The 19,796-nt window shown below is 41.1% G+C and overlaps 1 protein-coding gene across 5 annotated transcripts in view; it reads right to left on the reverse strand.

Annotated features, from left to right (window-relative positions):
• Nucleotides 1–19,796, reverse strand: part of LOC309366493 (SAM and SH3 domain-containing protein 1-like) — a 515,345-nt gene that overhangs the window by 42,030 nt on the left and 453,519 nt on the right. For all 5 annotated transcript variants that reach the window (XM_081905128.1, XM_081905130.1, XM_081905131.1 and 2 more), the window contains exons 5-8: nucleotides 11,549–11,589; nucleotides 10,596–10,682; nucleotides 8,511–8,623; nucleotides 7,441–7,542 (exon numbers count right to left, since the gene is read on the reverse strand). In XM_081905128.1, the coding sequence (XP_081761254.1) occupies nucleotides 7,441–7,542; nucleotides 8,511–8,623; nucleotides 10,596–10,682; nucleotides 11,549–11,589 (343 nt within the window). The remainder of the gene's footprint in view (nucleotides 1–7,440; nucleotides 7,543–8,510; nucleotides 8,624–10,595; nucleotides 10,683–11,548; nucleotides 11,590–19,796) is intronic.

Here is a 19,796-nt window from a genome sequence, read left to right on the forward strand (position 1 = left end):
CCTCACTAGTTGCACAACTTACAAGAAAGACAGAAGTCATCAGAGTTATATTTGCCACAAGGGCAAAGCTGGGGGGGGGGGGAGGCGGAATAGAGAGTGTTGTACATGGGAAACAATCCCTGGTTTCACTGGCAGAGACTTATTGACCTCTTGCTGACCCCTGTTTCTTAATTATTGTCAATGGAATTTCAGTAAAAGAAAAATGGGGGAGGGGAAGGAGAAGGCAGAGTAACCCACCCATCAAACACTATTCCCACCGCTACAACTCAAGCACTAAGAAAAAAAACTCCCACATATTAATTAAAAAACCAAAATATGTTAAATTAAATATGAAAGTTTTATTTCCTTATAACACATGAGTTTCTTCTCCTACTGATTTAAAAAACCACAGAATATAACTTGAAACACAGGCCATGAAAAGTCCTAAGCAGTTTAGGGTCAACAAACCTAAGTGATTACTACGGCCAGGAATCAGGTATTTGAAGAACTGCTTTCTCTTGCACTAACCTGTCTGTTCACTCAGTACCCAAGTCTTAGATCATCACATATCCTGGGTGTTTCATCTGCAGAGATCAGATGAACACTTTATCCCAGAGAGATATGCCTAGCACCTATGATTCTATTTTTGGGAGATAAGCAAAGACCATTTTATTCTTCTGGGGGTTTTCTTGACTGGATTTTTTAAAAATTACTGCTAGTTTTTAAGTGTGATAGCAAGCTGGTTTGCAAGGCGGGATGGCTCTTTTTGTTTGCTTAATTTTTATTACTGCTATAATATTTGTTTCAAAATGTTGTATTGTGATACTGCTAAAATCTTTCAATGCATTCTGTGCCTTCCTCAAGTGCTTTTGACGGCTTGAAGATGCCCCTGACTTGTGTTAATGTCTCTTGCTTGCCTGATGGAGGAGGCTGTGTGTGTATCTGTACTTATGCGTACACTTCTGACTTTTTGGCAAGGCTAGAATATAGCAAACTGTAAGGCTCTCATATCCATTGGTTCTGCCCTATTTTTTTGTCTCTGCCCTGCCCACCTTTTGCACGAGGCCTCTAAAATGTTGCTCACAAGGGAATGTGACCCTTGGGTTGAAAAAGATTCCCTACCCCTGACTTAAAACCAATGATTTGCTAACACAATTGGGTTATATCCAATGTCACACAAGTAAAGCCACTGAAATTGGTGGGTTAATTACCTTACAGCAAACCCAGCTGACCCATAAACTTTATCCAGCATGGAAAATTACATCCACTTCGCATTAACAAACTCTTTGCAATAATTCTATGCGGGGTGTCAATCCACTGAAGGCAACTAATGAATGCAGTAAAAGTGGACATATGAGGCATGGCATTAATTATGGAAAAACCACAAAAATGCTCCAAGGCCACTTTAGTGAGAAGCACATTGCACATTAACCAATGATGAACTGCCTGGGGAAAATTAATAGAAAGTTCCTGTCATATATTCAAGATGGAAAAAATTATAATTCTCATTTCTTCCCATTAGGTCCGCCTCAACATTGAAATAATTGCTGAGGCATGCTTCAAAATGGTTAAACAATCACAGAGTTTTCAGTTATTTAAAAAGCACTGAACAACGGGTGTAACCTGATGGAAGGAAATGCTGCATCTCACTACAGGGAAACAAGTTATTTCTTAATTCTAGGCACTTAAAATGTACAAAGAGTTTGCTACTCCTATATAAATTCTTTACTTTTTTGTAATATAAAAAGCAAGAACTCAAAAATACATTGATCAAAATTTAAAATTTATGAGAAGGTAAGAGCAACTCTTTCATGAGACCAAAGGTCTATCTAGTCCACATTCACATGTAAAAGGAAAGACAAAAATAGCATATAACCCTGTCCAGAACTGCTTGTTGTGACGTGGAAGGTGAGTTTTGGAAGCCTATAGCTATCTTCCTTTTGGAAGGCCCCTCCTACAGAGCCTGGAAGAAAGAAGAGGCCTCCCTTTCCTCAGATACCTCTCTCTGGTCCCACTGCAGAAAGGAAGGCTTTATGGGAGCTCCCATTTGAGTCTCATAGACACCCCCATGAATCCCCTAAATTTAAGAGTTAACAAGGTTTAGAAGGAAACACTTTGATGGTTAGCTTTGTCCTACCTGTCCCTGGGATACTCATTCTATTGCTTATTCATGGAGGCTTTTTTTTCTTTTTGGCAAGTAGTTCATTGGCTGGAAGGCAGGGATGGAACTTGGTTTTATTTCATTCGGTGAAGAAGAAGAAGAAGAAGAAGAAGAAGAAGAAGAAGAAGAAGAAGAAGAAGAAGAAGAGGAGGAGGAGGAGGAGGAGGAGGAGGAGGAGGTGGTGGTGGTGGTGGAGGAGGAAGAATTTGGACTTGATATCCCACCTTTCACTCCCCTCAAGGAGTGTCAAAGCGGCTAACAATCTCCTTTCCCTTCCTCCCCCACAACAAACACTATGTGAGGTGAGTGAGGCTGAGAGACTTCAGAGAAGTGTGACTGGCCCAAGGTCACCCAGCAGCTGCATGTGGAGGAGCAGGGAAGCGAACCCAGTTCACCAGATTACCCAGCTTGTCAAAGACCCATATGGCACACACACACCCAAACATGCATTTGCACATACGCACACATGCTGGGAACCTCAATGGCACTCCTCTGGAGGCTTTACCCAGAACAAACAAACAAACAAACAGCTAGCCCCCCACTTAGCTACAGTACTGATAGAAGGACCAATGAAGCTTGCCTCTCTGAAGCAGAAAGATGTCTGTGGACTGGAAGGGAGGCTTCTCTTCAGAATAAATGGGAGAGGGGATTGAAGAGAACTGCCTTCTCAGTCCCGGGGGGGAGAGACCTTTCTCAATGTAGCTTTGCCTCCTCCCCTCTGAGACAACTGTACTTTACTCTGCAAAATAGTTACATTGTATAACACAATATTTATTTATATCCCACTCTTCTTTTAGAAAATTCAGAGCATCTTACATAGGTCTTTCACACAAATACCCATCATATCCTTATCACAGCCACTTCTCTTCCACAATAGTAAGACATAGTTCACAGCTATTCACAGACCACTCACTAGGCCTTCTTGATAATCAAGATTTTTATTGTATGGACTATTTTATTTAGCCTTCTAGCTTCCGTATCTTCCTTGCTTAGTCTCCTTGATGTTTCCATGTTTTCTACCGCACAATTCCTCAAACCCTATATATCAGGTCATATACAATGAAAAGAAAATCTTATGTGTGCCTGATACTAGTCTGAAGGATCCAGATTCAGGAAAATTCTACTCTCCTGGGATTTGTGGATCAAGAAATGGTGTCTAGTATTAACCATGATGACAGGGTAGTTCAATTTGTTGGAGAGTTATGGAACTGCAACAAGGCAATCCATATATCTCTGTTCTGCCACTTATGCCACTATGGATCACCAGCTTTCTATTGGGTCTAAATAGGCAAAATAATAATGTACCCAGTGCTGGTACTGTGTACCCTTGCGTACCCCAGAAAAAAGTACTGAATGAACCTATTTACTAAGTATGGTGTTTTGTTATTCTGCACTGAGAAGATACACTGAGAATATCCATCATAACAAATATACTATACAATTTACATACAATAAAATGTGTTCCAATGAGGCTTGTACCCAGTTAAAGAGTCAAAAGGACTGCAATCCTATAGATCTACAGTACAATCCTATAGATCTATTTTAGCCCACTGAGTTGTTGTTGTTGTTAAAATTTGTATACCGCCCTATACCTGTAGGTCACAGGATGGTTCACAACACAAAGTTACAGCACAAAATACATAAATAAAAATAATTGAAACAATTAACAATACTAATGTATACAAACTAATAAAAATACACTCCCCAACAGAAGTCCCTAAACAATCCCAAATACAAATACAAAAATCCAAATTAACATATAGCAAATATGTTATGCAAATAAATGTGGTTGAATTCATAACAGCAAAAAGTAGACCCCACTCCCACCCCGGTCTATTTATTGGTAAAATTAAATGATTAAAAAGATAAACTGGGCTACAGGTTATAAAAACTTTTACGATTATAACATTCCCCATCCTCTCCATTTGCTGCTTTTGACCACTGGGATTTTGTTATATGTATTAATGTGTAGACCCTACCTAAGATAAGTCCTGCTACAACACATATATAAACAAAAAAATATGTAGTTATGCAGATTAATCTTAGAAATTTCGGACTAGCTCAATCAAATAAATTCTTTTTTAACTGGGCGAGGGCCTCGTGAATACAATTAGTATGATTCTGTTGTAAAAATATTTTTCAAGAAAAAAATGAATGAAGCAAACACTAGAAGCAACAGAAAGAACAATCCTACTTGTGGTGGCAAAGAAATGGTTTCACCCATAAAACCTTTGGCTGTGTCTGGGATAAAGAAGGACCCATTTTTACCCAGCAGAGCAATTAAACACATAAGCTTGAAGATAAGGATGGTTTTGATTTGGGAGAGACATATGACTTGGAGATGAAGCAGAGTGCAGGGAATTCATTACTTTTACAGCATCCCCTGCTGGCTGATTCACAGTCAGAATAGCATATTGCACACAAGGAACTTGTTAAGTCCCCAGTTTCTACTGAATATAAAATGAGGGATTAGGTATCCTATTGGTGTCTCTTTTTCTATTGCTATCTGATAGGCTAGTAGAACAGTATCAAGCATGCCCTCAGTGCAGATAGGGTTAGCCATCAGAGCACACCTGGCTTGAATTTGGCACACAGCTGGGAAAGTTCTCTGAACTACAATGCCAAATGTCAAACTAGCCAGAGAACGACCCACCCAGTTACTCCAAAGCTATATATATAAACTTCCACATATACAGTACAGATACGGAGGTATGTGCAACCTCTTTGCTGCAGGCACACTTCCCCGCAGCCCATGGGCAGGCAGTGAAGGGTAAGTCTCTGCTCCTCTGTCCTTACAGACCAAAGGAGTATGAATAATACACATGACACTGCCATCTATGGAGTCAAAACATTTGTCCATCTTGCTCAGTATTTGCTAGTGGCCAGCGGCTCTCTAAGGTCTTGGTCAGAGAGAAAACCTTCTCAGCTCCACCACAAGAGATCTTTTAACAAGAGATACTCAGAATTTCTACATTCCTATGTGGGAGGCATAGTTTACTAATGCTTTATCTGAAGCGAAGCCAAATCAGACAATTTTGACATGGACTGGTCTCCATTTTTCTGATGACAGAAATAGGAAGTCATATAAGTACTACTCCCATGATTCGCTCCTTGTTGTGATTGGGATATATAGACCCATCTTAAAATATTGCATCACAGTAATTTGCTTTTTATACTGAATATGCTTTGTTTATTGCTTCTGTTATTGATTGTATGGTTATGTGTTAGTTTGTGCATATGTTTATGATAAATCAATACAAATTATTTTTTAAAAAGAGCGATGCTGGGGATTGAGCCTGGGACCTTCTGCATGCAAAAAACATGTACTCTCCCACTTAGCTATAACCCTTTTCCTGGCTATTATGCTGTTTCAGAGAGATGGGGAAGAACAGAGAAACTAATCCTGTACAGCACCTCTCTAGGAATAAGTCTCACTGAACTCAATGGGACTTGCTTCTGAGTAGCTGGCCTTCTATTGACTCTTATTCTGTGTTTCCGTGATGTTTGCCCTTGAAAACCTCAAGTGGTAATGTAATATCTTTTTTTTAAGTAAGTAATTACGTTCTCAGTCATCCCAGCTTCTCTGGGAAGGCAACACACACCTGTAAGTGTATCATGGAGAATTCTAGGAGAGGGACTTAGCTCCGCAAGATATAAACTGCTTGCCATAACTAAAAACTCTGAAAAGGCCCAACAAGAGCAGTCCTTGTTTCCAAAAGAAAATTTGGATGCATTTTAAATTAGGGGGGAAGGTATGGGAGTGGGGGGATGAAAGAAGAAAACATGCAAGCCTGATCCAGGAACATTAACTTCACATCAGAAAGGAAAGACATGACTGGAATGGTAAAGTCTTTAATAATGCATACTTCCTAAAGTATGAACTGGACACACAATGAGAAGATTAAATGTTAATCTGCATGTATCTGGCACAATGCCAATACAGCTGTTGGCTTGGCACATTCAAAAGAAATAGAATAAATGGAGTCCTCCAAACTGAGCTTAGAATTAACAGTATAGTGACAACAGAGGGCAGCTTCTCTGCTGACACAGGGGAGGTGGCACCCTGTCCTTTGCTAATTGTTTTTCTATTTTAGCCTGGCAGGCAAGGGACTGAACATCCCAATTTGCCAATAAAAAATCGCGTAAATGACAGAAGGTTGAGAGGAAGAAGCAAGATCAATAGAAATTAAATCTTTTCAGCATGACACATGTCAATGGCATTTTTCCCTTTTTGCAAAAAAAAAAAATGTGATGCTCAGCCACATGCAATGCAAATCTGCCTTGCAGTTTATTTTTATTTTGTTTTTTAAAGCTACATTTCACAGTTTGAAGGCTGTTCACTAGAACTTCTTTCCTCAATAATTACATGGTTAGGGAAGGCATCATTTCGAATTGGGATTACAATACCATTTAAAGATTTTAGGCTGCAGTTCTAAAATCATTTGTGAGAGTTGAAGGTGAACTGAACACACTAAGACTTACTTCTGAGTAGAACAAGCCTAGAACTGCACTATTACAGGAAAGGATTAGAAACAAAGTATATGGTATTAATGTTAATTGCTATATTTTCAACAGCAATGTACATCAAGTATGACATGTTCTCGGATAATCATTTTAATGTATATTTTGCAATAGAGCAGGGTGAAAGTCCAAACAAGCAGGCATATCTATCTAGCCACAGGATAACAGCCAAAATGTTCAAGTGGAAAAAGTGAGGCTTTGGGGGAATCTGAAGATGGAAACACACTTGAGTTTTGACACAGAAATGCTTATATCTTAGTAGAGCTCTAGAGGAAGCTTAATGTGACATGGCAGCTTAATTTAGGGCTGCATCCATGTGAACAGTGGATACCTGGCACCCATGGAAACATTAGCTTGTGCCATGTCATGAGGAAGATTGTTTCTGGCATGACACCACAAGTGCTTCGAAATTTACTTTTGCAGTTGCACCCACAAAACCACACCCTATGTACAAGCGCAGATACACACAATCGGCTGAGAGGCAATATGTGCAAACTTTTGGTTTAAAAAGCTGTTGTGTGAAGAGAACCTGCAACTCAGGCAGAACACAGACTGTGCTGAACAAAGGCTAAAAGAATACCAGCACTATATCCAACATCCATGAGATTCAACTGAAGAGAGTTGAAACTTTTTAAAAAGTGGAGTGATCTTTCCTTTTCAATGAGGAATGGGACCATCATGCCTGAGGCGAACATTCTCCATGCTTCTTGCTTCCCTTTCAACTGCCTTATATCAATGTAAACAATATATGCAACTGCATTGTAGAGACTGATACTCACATTACAATTGGAGGAACCATCAAAAGATGGGTAAGGACTATCAGGCCATTCAGCAGAGTCCATGCTACCTGACTGCCGATGTTGGGCCTCATATTCCTTAAGCTGAAATGAAAATAAGAGCAAAGGTTTTCTACCTTGCTAAAGCATGTGGTTTAACCTATTCCATTTTCTCAACCCCCTCCCCCCATTATTCTGCTTTCTGGTTTGCTCATATTATCACATATTGTTGTGATAATACATACATACATACATACATACAGACAGACAGACAGATAGATAGATAGATGGATAGATAGATAGATAGATAGATAGATAGATAGATGATAGATAGATAGATAGATAGATGATAGATAGATAGATGATAGATATAGATGATAGATAGATAGATAGATAGATAGATAGATAGATAGATAGAAGCTCTGGAAAGTTCAGGAAAAAACCCAGACACAAATACATACTACTCAGCTCTGTTATATTTAAATATGTTGTTTAGTACAGTACTCTAGTGACAAAAGCGAGAAATCAGCCCTCTGAAGGTTAATAGAGAGTAAGTTATGTGTGAACTGAATTGTTAGCTTCAGAGCATAGTCTCATTAAGTCTTAACTGCAGAGTCGACAATCTTATCAGTGTGTGGCTGAGCTTTAATGCTTAGTTAAGCTATAATGCAATTCACTTGCTCACCCATATATGCATACACTTACCACATGATTGTTCAGGTTAGCACCATACAATGGAACTGTGATTCTCAAACCTTTTAAAACCACTTACGGTACAATCCTATAACCAGTTATCTCAGAGTAAGCCCAGTGAACTTAATGGGGCTTACACCTGAGTAGAAATGCATAGGATCGTGTTGTTATTCACAGAACTGCTTTCATACGGAATCTTTGGGCCTGGTCAGACAGGCTGCTAATGTATAAGCAACCCCTGCTTCTATCCCAATCCACAAAGTCACCTAGCATTGTTCTCAGAAATTATGGCATCCTATTTACAAGGTTCTAGTGTTTCACTGATATAACTGACATATCAAGGAATAATAAGGCTGAATAGTATGTATTTCATCACATACCCTTGCAAGCGCTTCCTCAATAGTAATCATCTTCTCCTTAACCATCATCATTAGTTGGATCCGCTCCTCGTCACTCATTGTGATCTCACTTGCCACATAACCAACATCCTCCCCTGAAGACACAAAGGAAGAATAAATATCTTTAGAAACAAAGCAAAATGGGCAGGGGGGAGAGATAAAGTGTACCAAATCATGATCCTCCCAGGCTACTGACCTCAGAAATCTGGTTCCTATGTTAGTCAAGCTATTTGGGCTACTTAACTCCCTCCTTCAAAATTCTGAGATACATGGCAACATTTTTATTTGGGTTTGTGAAATATGTTGATCTTAACACTGTCAGAGACCAAGGACAGCAGCCATGCCAGGAGAGCCGTTGCCAGTTTTACCCCACAGCTTGATGACAGGAGCAATGCTAAAATATTCCTCTCTAGTGACCTATTTTGCTTCCTCAAATCAATAGAGCTTAGAAAGAAGGCATGTCCTAGAATATATTTATTATACTTGGAAATCATTACAGACAATGACAGAGCAGCAAAGGAAATGCTAATCCAAAGCCTGGTATGTTGGGTCAAGAGATTTTCTGCATTGCAAACCGATTCCTACCATCCTTTGTACAAATCTGCCATATTTTCAACCTATCATTTATCATCTTAGGAAACATTTGTCTTTGAAGATATAACAAATACAGATGGAATAAGATGGTATTTGTCCTATATTTTATGCTTAGGGTGCAGAATGACTGGACTTTGATGGTGCTGTTTTAAACTGTGGTTTCATTCATTTATTTAAAAGTATTTATAATCTACTTAATATTTTAAAATATTTAAGCAATATTTTAATGATTGCATAATGTATTTTTGTGAGTACAACTGTACAAGGGGTGACTGAGCAGCTTTGAATCTATCAGGTCCATGATTAGCTCTGCTTCACCCTCGGCCTGCCCAATTTTGGGGTCCTATACTTGCTGTTTCTGGTAGGAACACCACCCGAGAAGCTTCTCAACTACTGTACCTTCAGAAGAGCCTGGCAGGCTTTGGCAGATGGACAACTATTATACTGAACCAGTCCAGTAGCACAAATTGGGATTAAGAGTATGCTGTGAAATGTGGAATATCTGATAGGCGCGCAGCCTTCCCGCTCCTCCCCGGGGCTGGCAGTGAGGGAAGCTCGGCTGTCCCCACTGCCAGCCCCACAAGCTCGGGGAGCAGCCTTTCTGCTGCTCCCCAACCTGCTCTTTGGGGCTGGCTTTCCCGAAAGAGCAAGTCAGGGAGCAGCGGAAAGGCTGCTCCCCGAGCTTGTGGGGCTGGCGGTGGGGAAAGCCGAGGTTCCCTCACCATCAGCCCCGGGGAGCAGTGGGAAGGCTGCGGGTGCGCGCGAACACACACACACACACACACACACGAGAAGTCCCGGGGCGATTTAAAAGCCCCCGGTTAGGCAGGCAGGGGGGACAAAGACTTTTGCCCCCCGCCCGCCTTCGGAAGAGGTCCTGGACCTCTTCCGAAGGCGGGTGGGGGACAAAAGTCTTTGTCCCCCCTGCCTGCCTTTCCGGGAGAGCGGGAAGGCAGCGCTGCCTTTTCCGCTCTCCCGGAAAGGCAGGCAGGGGGGAGCAAAGACTTTTGCCCCCCGCCAGCCTTCAGAAGAGGTCCTGGACCTCTTTTGAAGGCTGGCGGGGGGCAAAAGTCTTTGCTCCCCCCCGCCTGCCTTCAAAAGCCGTCCGGGATAGCGGGAAGCGCTTCCCTGCTATCCCGGACCGCTTTTAAACTGCTGGCGGTGGGGAGCAAAGCCTTTCACCTCCGCCGGCCTTCCTGGACCTCTTCTGAAGTCCGGAGGGGGGGAAAAGGCTTTGCTCCCCACCGCCAGCATTTAAAAGAGGTCCCCGAGATTTCCCTATGGGCTTTCGTCTTGCGATGCAAGCCCATAGGGAAAATCGTCTAGCGAAGCGTCGCAAAAACCGAAAAACCCTTTCGTCTTGCGGGTTTTTCGTCTTGCGAGGCATTCGTCTTGCGGGGCACCACTGTATAAACTATTCTCAGAACTAAATGTAACAAATATTAAAACACAGCAATGCTAAAAAAGCTGTACCTTTTGAAGACTGCCTCATTAGTCCCTTCTGATTCTTTCTGAAGTTTTGCCAGAAATACCTATTCTTCTTTTTCCAATCTGCTTTACCTAAAGGGGAATACAATATACATTAGAGGTTTAAATATGTATACATTTTCAAAGGAAACCCATTCCCTTATCCTGTTTCAGTTATTTTGGGGCATGTTTTTTAATTTTAATTCATACTTGGAAAGAATGCCATAAATAGCTGTCACAAGCAATCATTATTTAGGAAAAGGAAGGCTGTAGACCATTTGCAACAAGCAACCAAAAAATACTATGCTAGGTGAAAATGAACACACATTTTTTTATGTTCATTTTAACTAACAATATAGATCATGCTGAACTTTTATTTTTAGTTCACCTAAAAAACCTTCAAAGTTAAAAGCTACCTAAAAGTTAATATGAAAATGCAATTTCAATTTGTTTGTGTAATCTAAAAGTGGTGCATGACCATTAGTCATATTTCTACATCAAGCAGGCTTCCTAGTTATTTTATTTTGCACTTGAGTGCAAAAATGAGATCTATAAATAAATGATAAATAACAGCTATCCCTATTTAAAGCAAACACTGAGATGCAAGTGAATTAAATAAATTGTACCAGAAGATTCCAATACATTTGGAAAAGAGTGGCTGTGCTCCTCTTCTGGACAAAATGACTTCAGTGATTAACAAAAACTATCCCACACCTCTGTCTACCTGTATAACACTTATAAAATGCATAAGGAAGTACTATTCTAAAGGAATAATCCTCAAAGATGAGAAGGAAGTTGAAAAACCTCCCCCTTTCCCCCCACAAGCAGGTAGCAAAACATGTGACATTACTGCAAGAGAGTTGAAACAGCAAGGTAGATCAACACTGCTGATGGTATGCAAAAAGCGAGGCATTGGGAAGGAGTGGAGAAAGGACCAAATAAAGGTGAAGTATACTGACCGACAGCACTTTCTTCAGAACTTGATTTATGAAGAGAGAACCTAAAACACAAAACAGAAACAGAATGATTGTGGCAAACGTCTGACGTCTCTTGGGAGTTGTCTGCAGGGCTGGCTGCCTCAAACGAAGGACCAAAATGCACCATCTGCCTCTGCCCTTCCATGTACTGACCCAACCGACAGCTGAATCTTACTTCCACACTGGCAACAGGCCACTGTACCTTGAGGGAAGAAGGCTAACTTAGGGGGCACAGGACAGGCTGTACAGCACACAGAGCTCTGTCTTCCAACAGAGGGAAATGGGGAGGGGGGCAGCTGGGGGAGGGCAAGGACACACAGCATTTGCTGTCTGGGGCAGTCGCCTCACTCTGCCTCATGGTAGGACCAGCCCTGGTTATCTGGCTCACAGTAAGTCAGGATCTGAAGCATCACATGCCCCCTCCCTGCTCCTTTTCTTATGAATGCACACTGAAGCCAGCAAGAGAAACTGTATCTCAGCACCAGCCACACTTAAACAATGGCATTAGCTCAGCTCCAGCCTGAATGCTCTGAAACGAGCTTCTTGTGACTGATGCAGAAAAATATGTATGGAGAACAAAAGAGTTAAAGTTACAGGGTCAAAGGGGGAAATGTGCCAAAGAATGTCCTCTCCTCTCCCCCTCCCTCCCCAGGCTGTCAACATAGAAAATTAATACAACGCTTCTACCAAGTGGTAATATATTCTATGCTGTGCATCTAACGCTGCCTTTCAACTACTGTGGCAAACTGTAGCATTCTTTAATGCAAAAAATCATCACTTTTTGTGGGCTGGCAGTTTACAGTATATGAAAATAAACAGCATTAAAATTAGAAAAATAAATAATGGTAATGATACTATTAATAATTACTTTCTTCAATTTAAGTTTATTATTGCTACCAAGCTTGGAGAAAAACAAGGATTTGAAGTCTCTATTCCAAAGAGAAAGAGAATAGATAGATAGATAGATAGATAGATAGATAGATAGATAGATAGATAGATAGATAGATATAGATGATAGATAGATCGATCTTCAGAAAACAAGATGAACATTTTACTTTTGTGCTTCAAAGCTACACACTCAGAGTTGGACTTTGCAAACCCATCTGATCTGCACTTTCTAGGATTAGCAGTAGAGGGCACTGCAGTGTTTTTGATCAACAAAAGCTCCGAGAAGAAACCAAACTGTATTTTGTTTTAGACCAGTGCACACGGTAAGTGATCCAAGTGATTAGAGGCCAACAGTTTATAAGCATGAAAAACATAATCATCAATTTGCAGGGACATCATGAAAGGGGAAACGATAGCATGAAGTTTAATTTTGATTCAGTAAATTCACCCAAGCAAAGGCAGTAACAGCAGTGTTTCGGATATGGCAAATCATCTTTCTTCTTCAGTCTGATTAGAAATTTAATCCGAGCCAGCCAGCCAACTGATGCAACCAAATTCCAGATCTGGGCTGCACCAGGTGCATGCTGGAAGGGGGCCATTGCTAGTTTCCTTACTGGTGCAGTTTACACACGGGACAGCTTGTAAAAGGAAAATTAATGGCTTGGGTGGGTTCACAGCACTAGCAGCCAAGTGCTTGATTGTTAGGAAGGAGCTCAAACAAACAGGCACAGAAGAAAATATATAGCAGCCTTTAGATAGGCCCTTGGAGCACAAAAATATATATATTTAGGAGTGTGATGTGGTATATTTATAAAACTCAGGGGTTTTGTGAACATTCATGTACTTTAATTTCCTATCTGGTCCTGCAAATGTTGTTCCACATCAACAGGTTTGTGCTTTCACCCTACATCCCAGACTGCTCCTTTCTGGGGTTCTTGTACTTTTGATCATGAGAGATGTACAGACATCACCCTAGAGAATGCACCTCACCTGGCACCCCACCCCGCTCTTCAGGGTCACTATCAGTAATATAAAAACCTTAACTTCCAGCTTTTCAGGTTATGCAGGTGCATTCACAACCACATAAACAGGCTCTTAAAACAATAAAAATGGTGCCACAGACAGGAGAAACAGGAAAGGAAGGGACAGCCACAAAGCATCATGCTACTTGAACTTCACTACAGCAACTACACAACAGCTATAGGAATCCCCACTATCCTAAAAAAAAAAAATGGTATTAGAACACTTTGCAGGAATTATACTGAATTTTTATCCCATAATACTGCAAAGTACGGAAAACAGGATACTTCTGTCACTAAAAGTGTACTATGATTTAGAATATACAACTTATATATTAATATGGGGATTCATTGCCCTTTTGATACAATGGGGGGTGGAAGTCTGGGAAAGTGCACAGAAAGCAGACAGAACAGAAGTTTGTTCAGCAGCTAGAAAATATATTGGCTTTTAACCATTTAAAGTAGGGATGGAGAATCTGTAGCTCTTCAGGTGTTGTTGGTTTCCAGCTCCTATCATCCTTGACCACTGATCATGCCCTGATTTAAAGAGTTTCATGAGAGGCAGAATTTAACTGCATGTAAATTTTATGCTCAACCTTAAATGGCCTTTAAAAAAAAAAAAGCTTAAAACCATTCTATGGAAGATAAGCCTATTAACACCCATGGCAGATAAATGGAACCTCCACGTTCAGTACATCTCTGAATACTGGTTACTGTTTAAAGTGAGAACATTTCTCATACGCCATACCAGATATATAATTATAACAACCTATAAGTATGTTTTTATTATAATGCCAATATTGAAGATTTGGGTGGGAGCACAGGCACCAGCTCTAAGGGACCCAGGTTCTTTCAGTCGCTCTAAGAAAATATACCCCCCCCCATGTTAAGGACAATCAGGGGCGGATTTCATAGGTGCCAACTCTAGGGGGCTCTGGTCCATTGCACCCCCCAAAAAAATTCTTCTGGGGGCAGAGCCCAGACCACATGTTTTGTCACATGCAGCTTCTTGCCACACAGGAGAAAGGTAGGGAGAAGGAGCCCTGGACCAGTGTCGGAGGAGGAGGAGGCAAAGCATTGGGAGAAGGACCACTGAAACTGTGCCACCACCATGTTCAGCTCCGCCTCTGGCTCCTCTTGACATCACGTGTGCATCATCAGCCTTCCCAATTTTCTGCTCAAGTTGGTGCTTATGGATGGGGGGGAAATGATCATAGCTGCCTAAAGGCACTTAATCAGCTTGTGACAGAGGCAAGATCAGAACCAGGGACTTTTGGGTTAACAGCTCAAAGTCTTAGCTACTACAATACACCAGCTGCCTTCATTGTTTCTAAAAAGCCCACTAGTAGCTGCTAGAAAGCAAAATATGAATTTTCCTATCTAGAAGGCATGTACCAGTTGTATATTTCTCCCATTCCTTTTCACACTTGTATACAGCAATGTTTGCTGGAGGGTAAAAAAGGACCTTTGACTTTGCATTCTATAAAGTATTTTGCTTTCAAGTCTTGCCCAAGGTGTGAATGATTAATTATTACTTTCCTTAAATATGTGGGATGAAGAATTTATGGCATTTGAAAATGGCCTTATTGTTTGATTTGACAATTATGCTTCTCTGACTGTGTTGAACCTTCAGCTTCTCTATGAACACACACCAGACATAATTTGTGTTCTTCCATTCATGGACTGACAACTCGCTCTGAAACTTAATGATGCAGTGACACTTGGCAGAAGTTTCAGCACTGCATGTCTGAAAAGCAGCCAAATGCCATTACTCCATGGCTTTGGCCCTTTGGTTTTGCTATGCTCTGATGTACAGCTTCATTAGCAGACTTCCCAATGAAATGCACTCCGACGCACATAGTAAAAGGGCTCTACAGATACTGACTCATGTAAGGAAGAAAGACATAGAATAGAAGGCCAATTACAGACCACGATAAGGAGATCTGCTTACTACCAGATTCTAGTTCTGGTGTGAAATTAAATCCATTAAAAATGTTCATAACTTTAATCTCAATGTTATTTCTAGGTCCATGCCCCAAAACTTGATAAGTGAAAGAGGAGATGTTGAAAGAAAGATGTAGCAGGTTCCTTGGAAATGGTAAACATTCTGGGATACAACCAGATTATTATTATTTTTTGCAAAGCCTCACTTTTAGACCACAGAGTACACTCCAGCAAAGCTGGTCTTGTCTAGTTATGGTCCAACAAATGGTCAAACTGAATGAGAAAATAGAATGGATGTTAGTCAACAGTTCTGGTGCATAAGCACCGAGAATGTGGAACACTCCAGTATGAACAATATGTATGATTTTCATCTACATACCTACCCATGCATCCTTCCTTCCATCCCTATTCTTCTGGATACTCCTAAGTGACTTTTTGGATTGCTTTTGAAACTATTTTGACCAATAAGAAGAAAAAAGAATACTGCTTTGATAGCAGGCCCAAAATGATCCTCCATTGGGTTGTGGTGGTGGATGCCACACACCTCACTGCTATAGTGACCCATTTCCAATCTTCATAACTTCCTTTTCAAAAGTCTGGTGCTCCTGGCAGTGGGGTGCACTCTACAGACTGAGTGCATTGCACACAGATAAAAGGGAAAGCTACTTTCGGGGTAAACACTGTTTTCTGGCTCTCCTTCCAGTGAGTTAGTAAAGCTTTAACTTCATCAGACCTGTCCTCATTCTAGTCTGTGTCAGGCATCTGTGGGGTTTATTTTGCATACACAGTGGCTGACTTTATAAGGCACGGAGTCCATTTGTGACCTGAAATATAAAATAGCCTTGTGCTTCTGCAATATGCAGAACAGTAAATGGAAGCAAACACCACCATGTGTGCTGCTTTTATGAACATGCTGTTTAGATCGGAAAGGTCATTGGTCCCCCCCCTCCCCCCAGCAACACAAAGAGAAACTGAGAATAAGATTATCCTGATTGGTTTTTATTTTGCTATTAAGAATCATAAATACAGATGTGCTCTAAAATATACCCAGATCTCATTTATTGAATGCAAATAGCACAGGTGCATAATGTGGTCCTAAAAATTAGACAGCTACTAAAAACCGCCCATAAAATTATGCTCTCTTCTCCCTTCCCAGCATCTATTTACAAACCAAATGGAACAGATAGCCTGGTATAAAGTTATTGCTTATATTTGGAGCACAAAATGCACCAATACAAAAGCCTTTTGCTTGCTTCCTTTGAAGGTGGTTTGTTTATCTGCCTGCTTTACACAATGCCCAGTGACTAAACTACTGTGAAAACTGACACCTTTATGAGAGGAGCTGACTGACTTCAAGATAATTTATTTAAGGGGGGGATGACATTGTGAGGAAAATGGGTCTTTAGTCCAATAAAGATTTGCATGGACCTGAAGGGAAATGCAAGTCTGAGGGGCTCTGACCCTGCTAGCATCAGTGTGAGAAACATGGAAAGCAGAGAGGTTCCATTCAATTATCTTGTCATTAGGTCTCCATAGCAATGGCTCTTTCAGCAGGTCAAAACTTTCTCAGCAGTTACAAACATGGCACTGCCTTCCTTTGTTTTGTTTTGTTCCCCCCTATGTAGGCAACAGAGAGGTAGCCATGTTGAATGTGCTTACTTTACAGTGGAAGCAGGACCCATCAGTTCACAGCATCCTTGATCATGAGTAAGATAACAGAACCTGGCTTCTAGTATGTTATCTATATTGTATCTATATTGTATCTATAAGTCTCTAGTCCAAAACAGAAAACATAGGGGAAAACCCCTTCACTGGCATGACAATAGGCAGGAAAAGAACAGGATTTTTCTTTGTCTCCTTCAAGCCATGTATGAAAAGTTGGAAGAGCCAATATTTTTAAAAAGCAACAACTAGGGAGGCCTTATAGGAATTGACCAAATACTGAAGAAAAACTAGGTCCAAAGCAGATATCAGGCACACCAATAGAGGAAGATCAATATGTTCTATCATTCTTGAGTGGAGGCCGACAAAGATCTCCATCTCTCATTCAGGTTCAGAAAGATATCCTGGAAGCTCTGGGCCTTACAAAAGAAATTGTCCCAAGAGACTCTGTTGAGAAAATTGGGCTGAAGTTGAATAAAAGGAAGCAATTTACAACCCAAATTCCAAACGTCCTCCATTACAATCTCACCTCCAAGAACTGCTTTATGAGAACCAAAACTGAGATAATCTCCCAAAGGAACTCACATACCTCAGAAAGTATTTGTAGCAAAGCTGAGCCTACTCTGAGAAGATAAATCTGAAGCACCCATAGAAAGATGAGCAGTGGGAAATATCACCCACAGTTGCACCTGAAGGCCTTCTATTCTCCCATCACTGAGGGGGCTGCTGGCAATCCATGGCAATTCTCTATGATCAGACTGGGCAAGTACTGTATGACTCAGAGAACAGGATGACGTTAAGTGCTTTTTGCCCATACTTCTGTTCCACCTCTGGCAGAATTACGTGCCACCACTTACATGGGACACTGAGAGAGAACTACACTAATGTGAAGAGTGCAGTAACATCTAGATCTAGTTACTCACACCTGGAACTGTGCATTTTTTCCTCTTTCTGTAAAACCTTTGGTTCTTGAGGCGCCAGGTGCCTGACCCAAGCAAGGATCTCTAGGTGGAGCCATGCACTCTCCACCAGAGCTCAAGAGCTGATGGAGGCTTGAGCCCTGGGGTTGGGAGGTTACTCACTTCTGCCCTCTGTCTCTCCAGTGATGATGGGCAATGTATCCAATGACTGGCAGAGTTAATTGTGGTTTGCATGAGAGCAGAGTCTGGACTGCATTGACCCATTCTAGTGACAGAACTAGTGCTGCCTGACCCTGTTCAGTATCCCTGCTTGAAATCAAAGGGCAGAGCACCACTCTGGAATTTTCTTGGCCAGCTGAGACCTACCTCCAGATTACGGAGGTGAGCTTCTTTTTGGCAAAGGTTGCCTAAAGACCAGAGATGAAAAAGGAATGGGTAAAACCTCAGCAGCCTTCTTGCTCCAAAACATCTAGAAAGGGCTAGGTTGGGGAACACTGAACTATCTGTTAATACACCAAGATCACCAGGAAGCGTGTAAAAAAGAGAGCCCAGTAAACAGTAGATTCTAAAGCGGAGGGAGGTACACACAAAAGCAGATTTGGTGTCTGAAAATATACAGGCAGAAAGACCGGCTTGGCACAAGGTACACAGCCCATCACCATCTACAAATGTGTTTGGGTCATGACAAACAGCATTAACTCGCAGCAACAAGCTCTACATTCTTCTGAAAGGAGGCTTTCGTTTCTCTGAGAACAATTGCCAGGAAACATTCCTTCAGCTGCTCAGAGGCACATTGGTCTGGCTTGTCACATGTCACAAGCACTGTTTGGCTGGTTTCTCACTCCCATTGTGAATGTTATTGTGGGAGTTTCCTGCCCTACTTCTCTCAGGGAAATTATTTGCAAGCAGCATGAATAATTTGGCCACCAATGAAATTTAGCTTCAAACATAACACTCCATCTCTTCTCCCCCCCCCCCCCGCCCCACAAAACACCATTTTGCTTTGGAACAAGGTTAACTAAGTCTGAGGGAGACTGCTCTCCCCTCCCCTCTTTAATCTAGTTTATAGCGGTTAACAAAGCCAAGAGGAAGCATTCATTCTCTAGATTAAAAGCCAAGTTTCATACCAGAGTTTTCCTTTTTCCTTGCTTTAGCCTTTGCCCTTTCTTTGCTTTGCAGTTCTCATCACTGTCGTTATTCTGGCTTATTACAGATGAGCTCATAGTAAAATGTCATAGTTAATTTGGTTGCTGTGACAATCTGCTAGAATCAAACATGACAGTACTTAAACCACTCAACTGATAATATCACCCAGAGTACTGATTCAGCATCCTTCTAGATTAGGACTGCAGTCTGGACATTAACCACAATAAGATCAACAGTCTTATCTTTAGAAATCTGGGAAGTCCATTGTTTAAATCAGGTGACCGGTGCACATGAGTATTGATAGAGAAACTGCATATAAATGTAAGAATGATTTGGAGATCTATACTGGGACCAGTGTTAGAAACTGAGATATAAAAGCTAGGAGCTAAATGGCACTTTAAACCTAGGTTATGGGTGCTGCAATGGAGTGTTTAGGTCCACTTTTTTAATAACAAGAATATAAAGCTGAAAATGAATGAACTGCAGCTAAAATCTTCTATTCGTTTTTCACATGGTCTAATCCTCATCTGAAGACTGCAAAATTCAAAACCATACTTCCCGGCCCATCCCCTTTAATATTCTTATGAGGGTCCCTTCTCCAGTCCTCACAGTGTGGCTGGAAGTGGGGAGGCAGAAAAAGGTTCTCCTTTC

Source organism: Podarcis melisellensis, assembly GCF_964234715.1.
Source record: "Podarcis melisellensis genome assembly, chromosome: 3".
NCBI lineage: Eukaryota > Metazoa > Chordata > Lepidosauria > Squamata > Lacertidae > Podarcis > Podarcis melisellensis.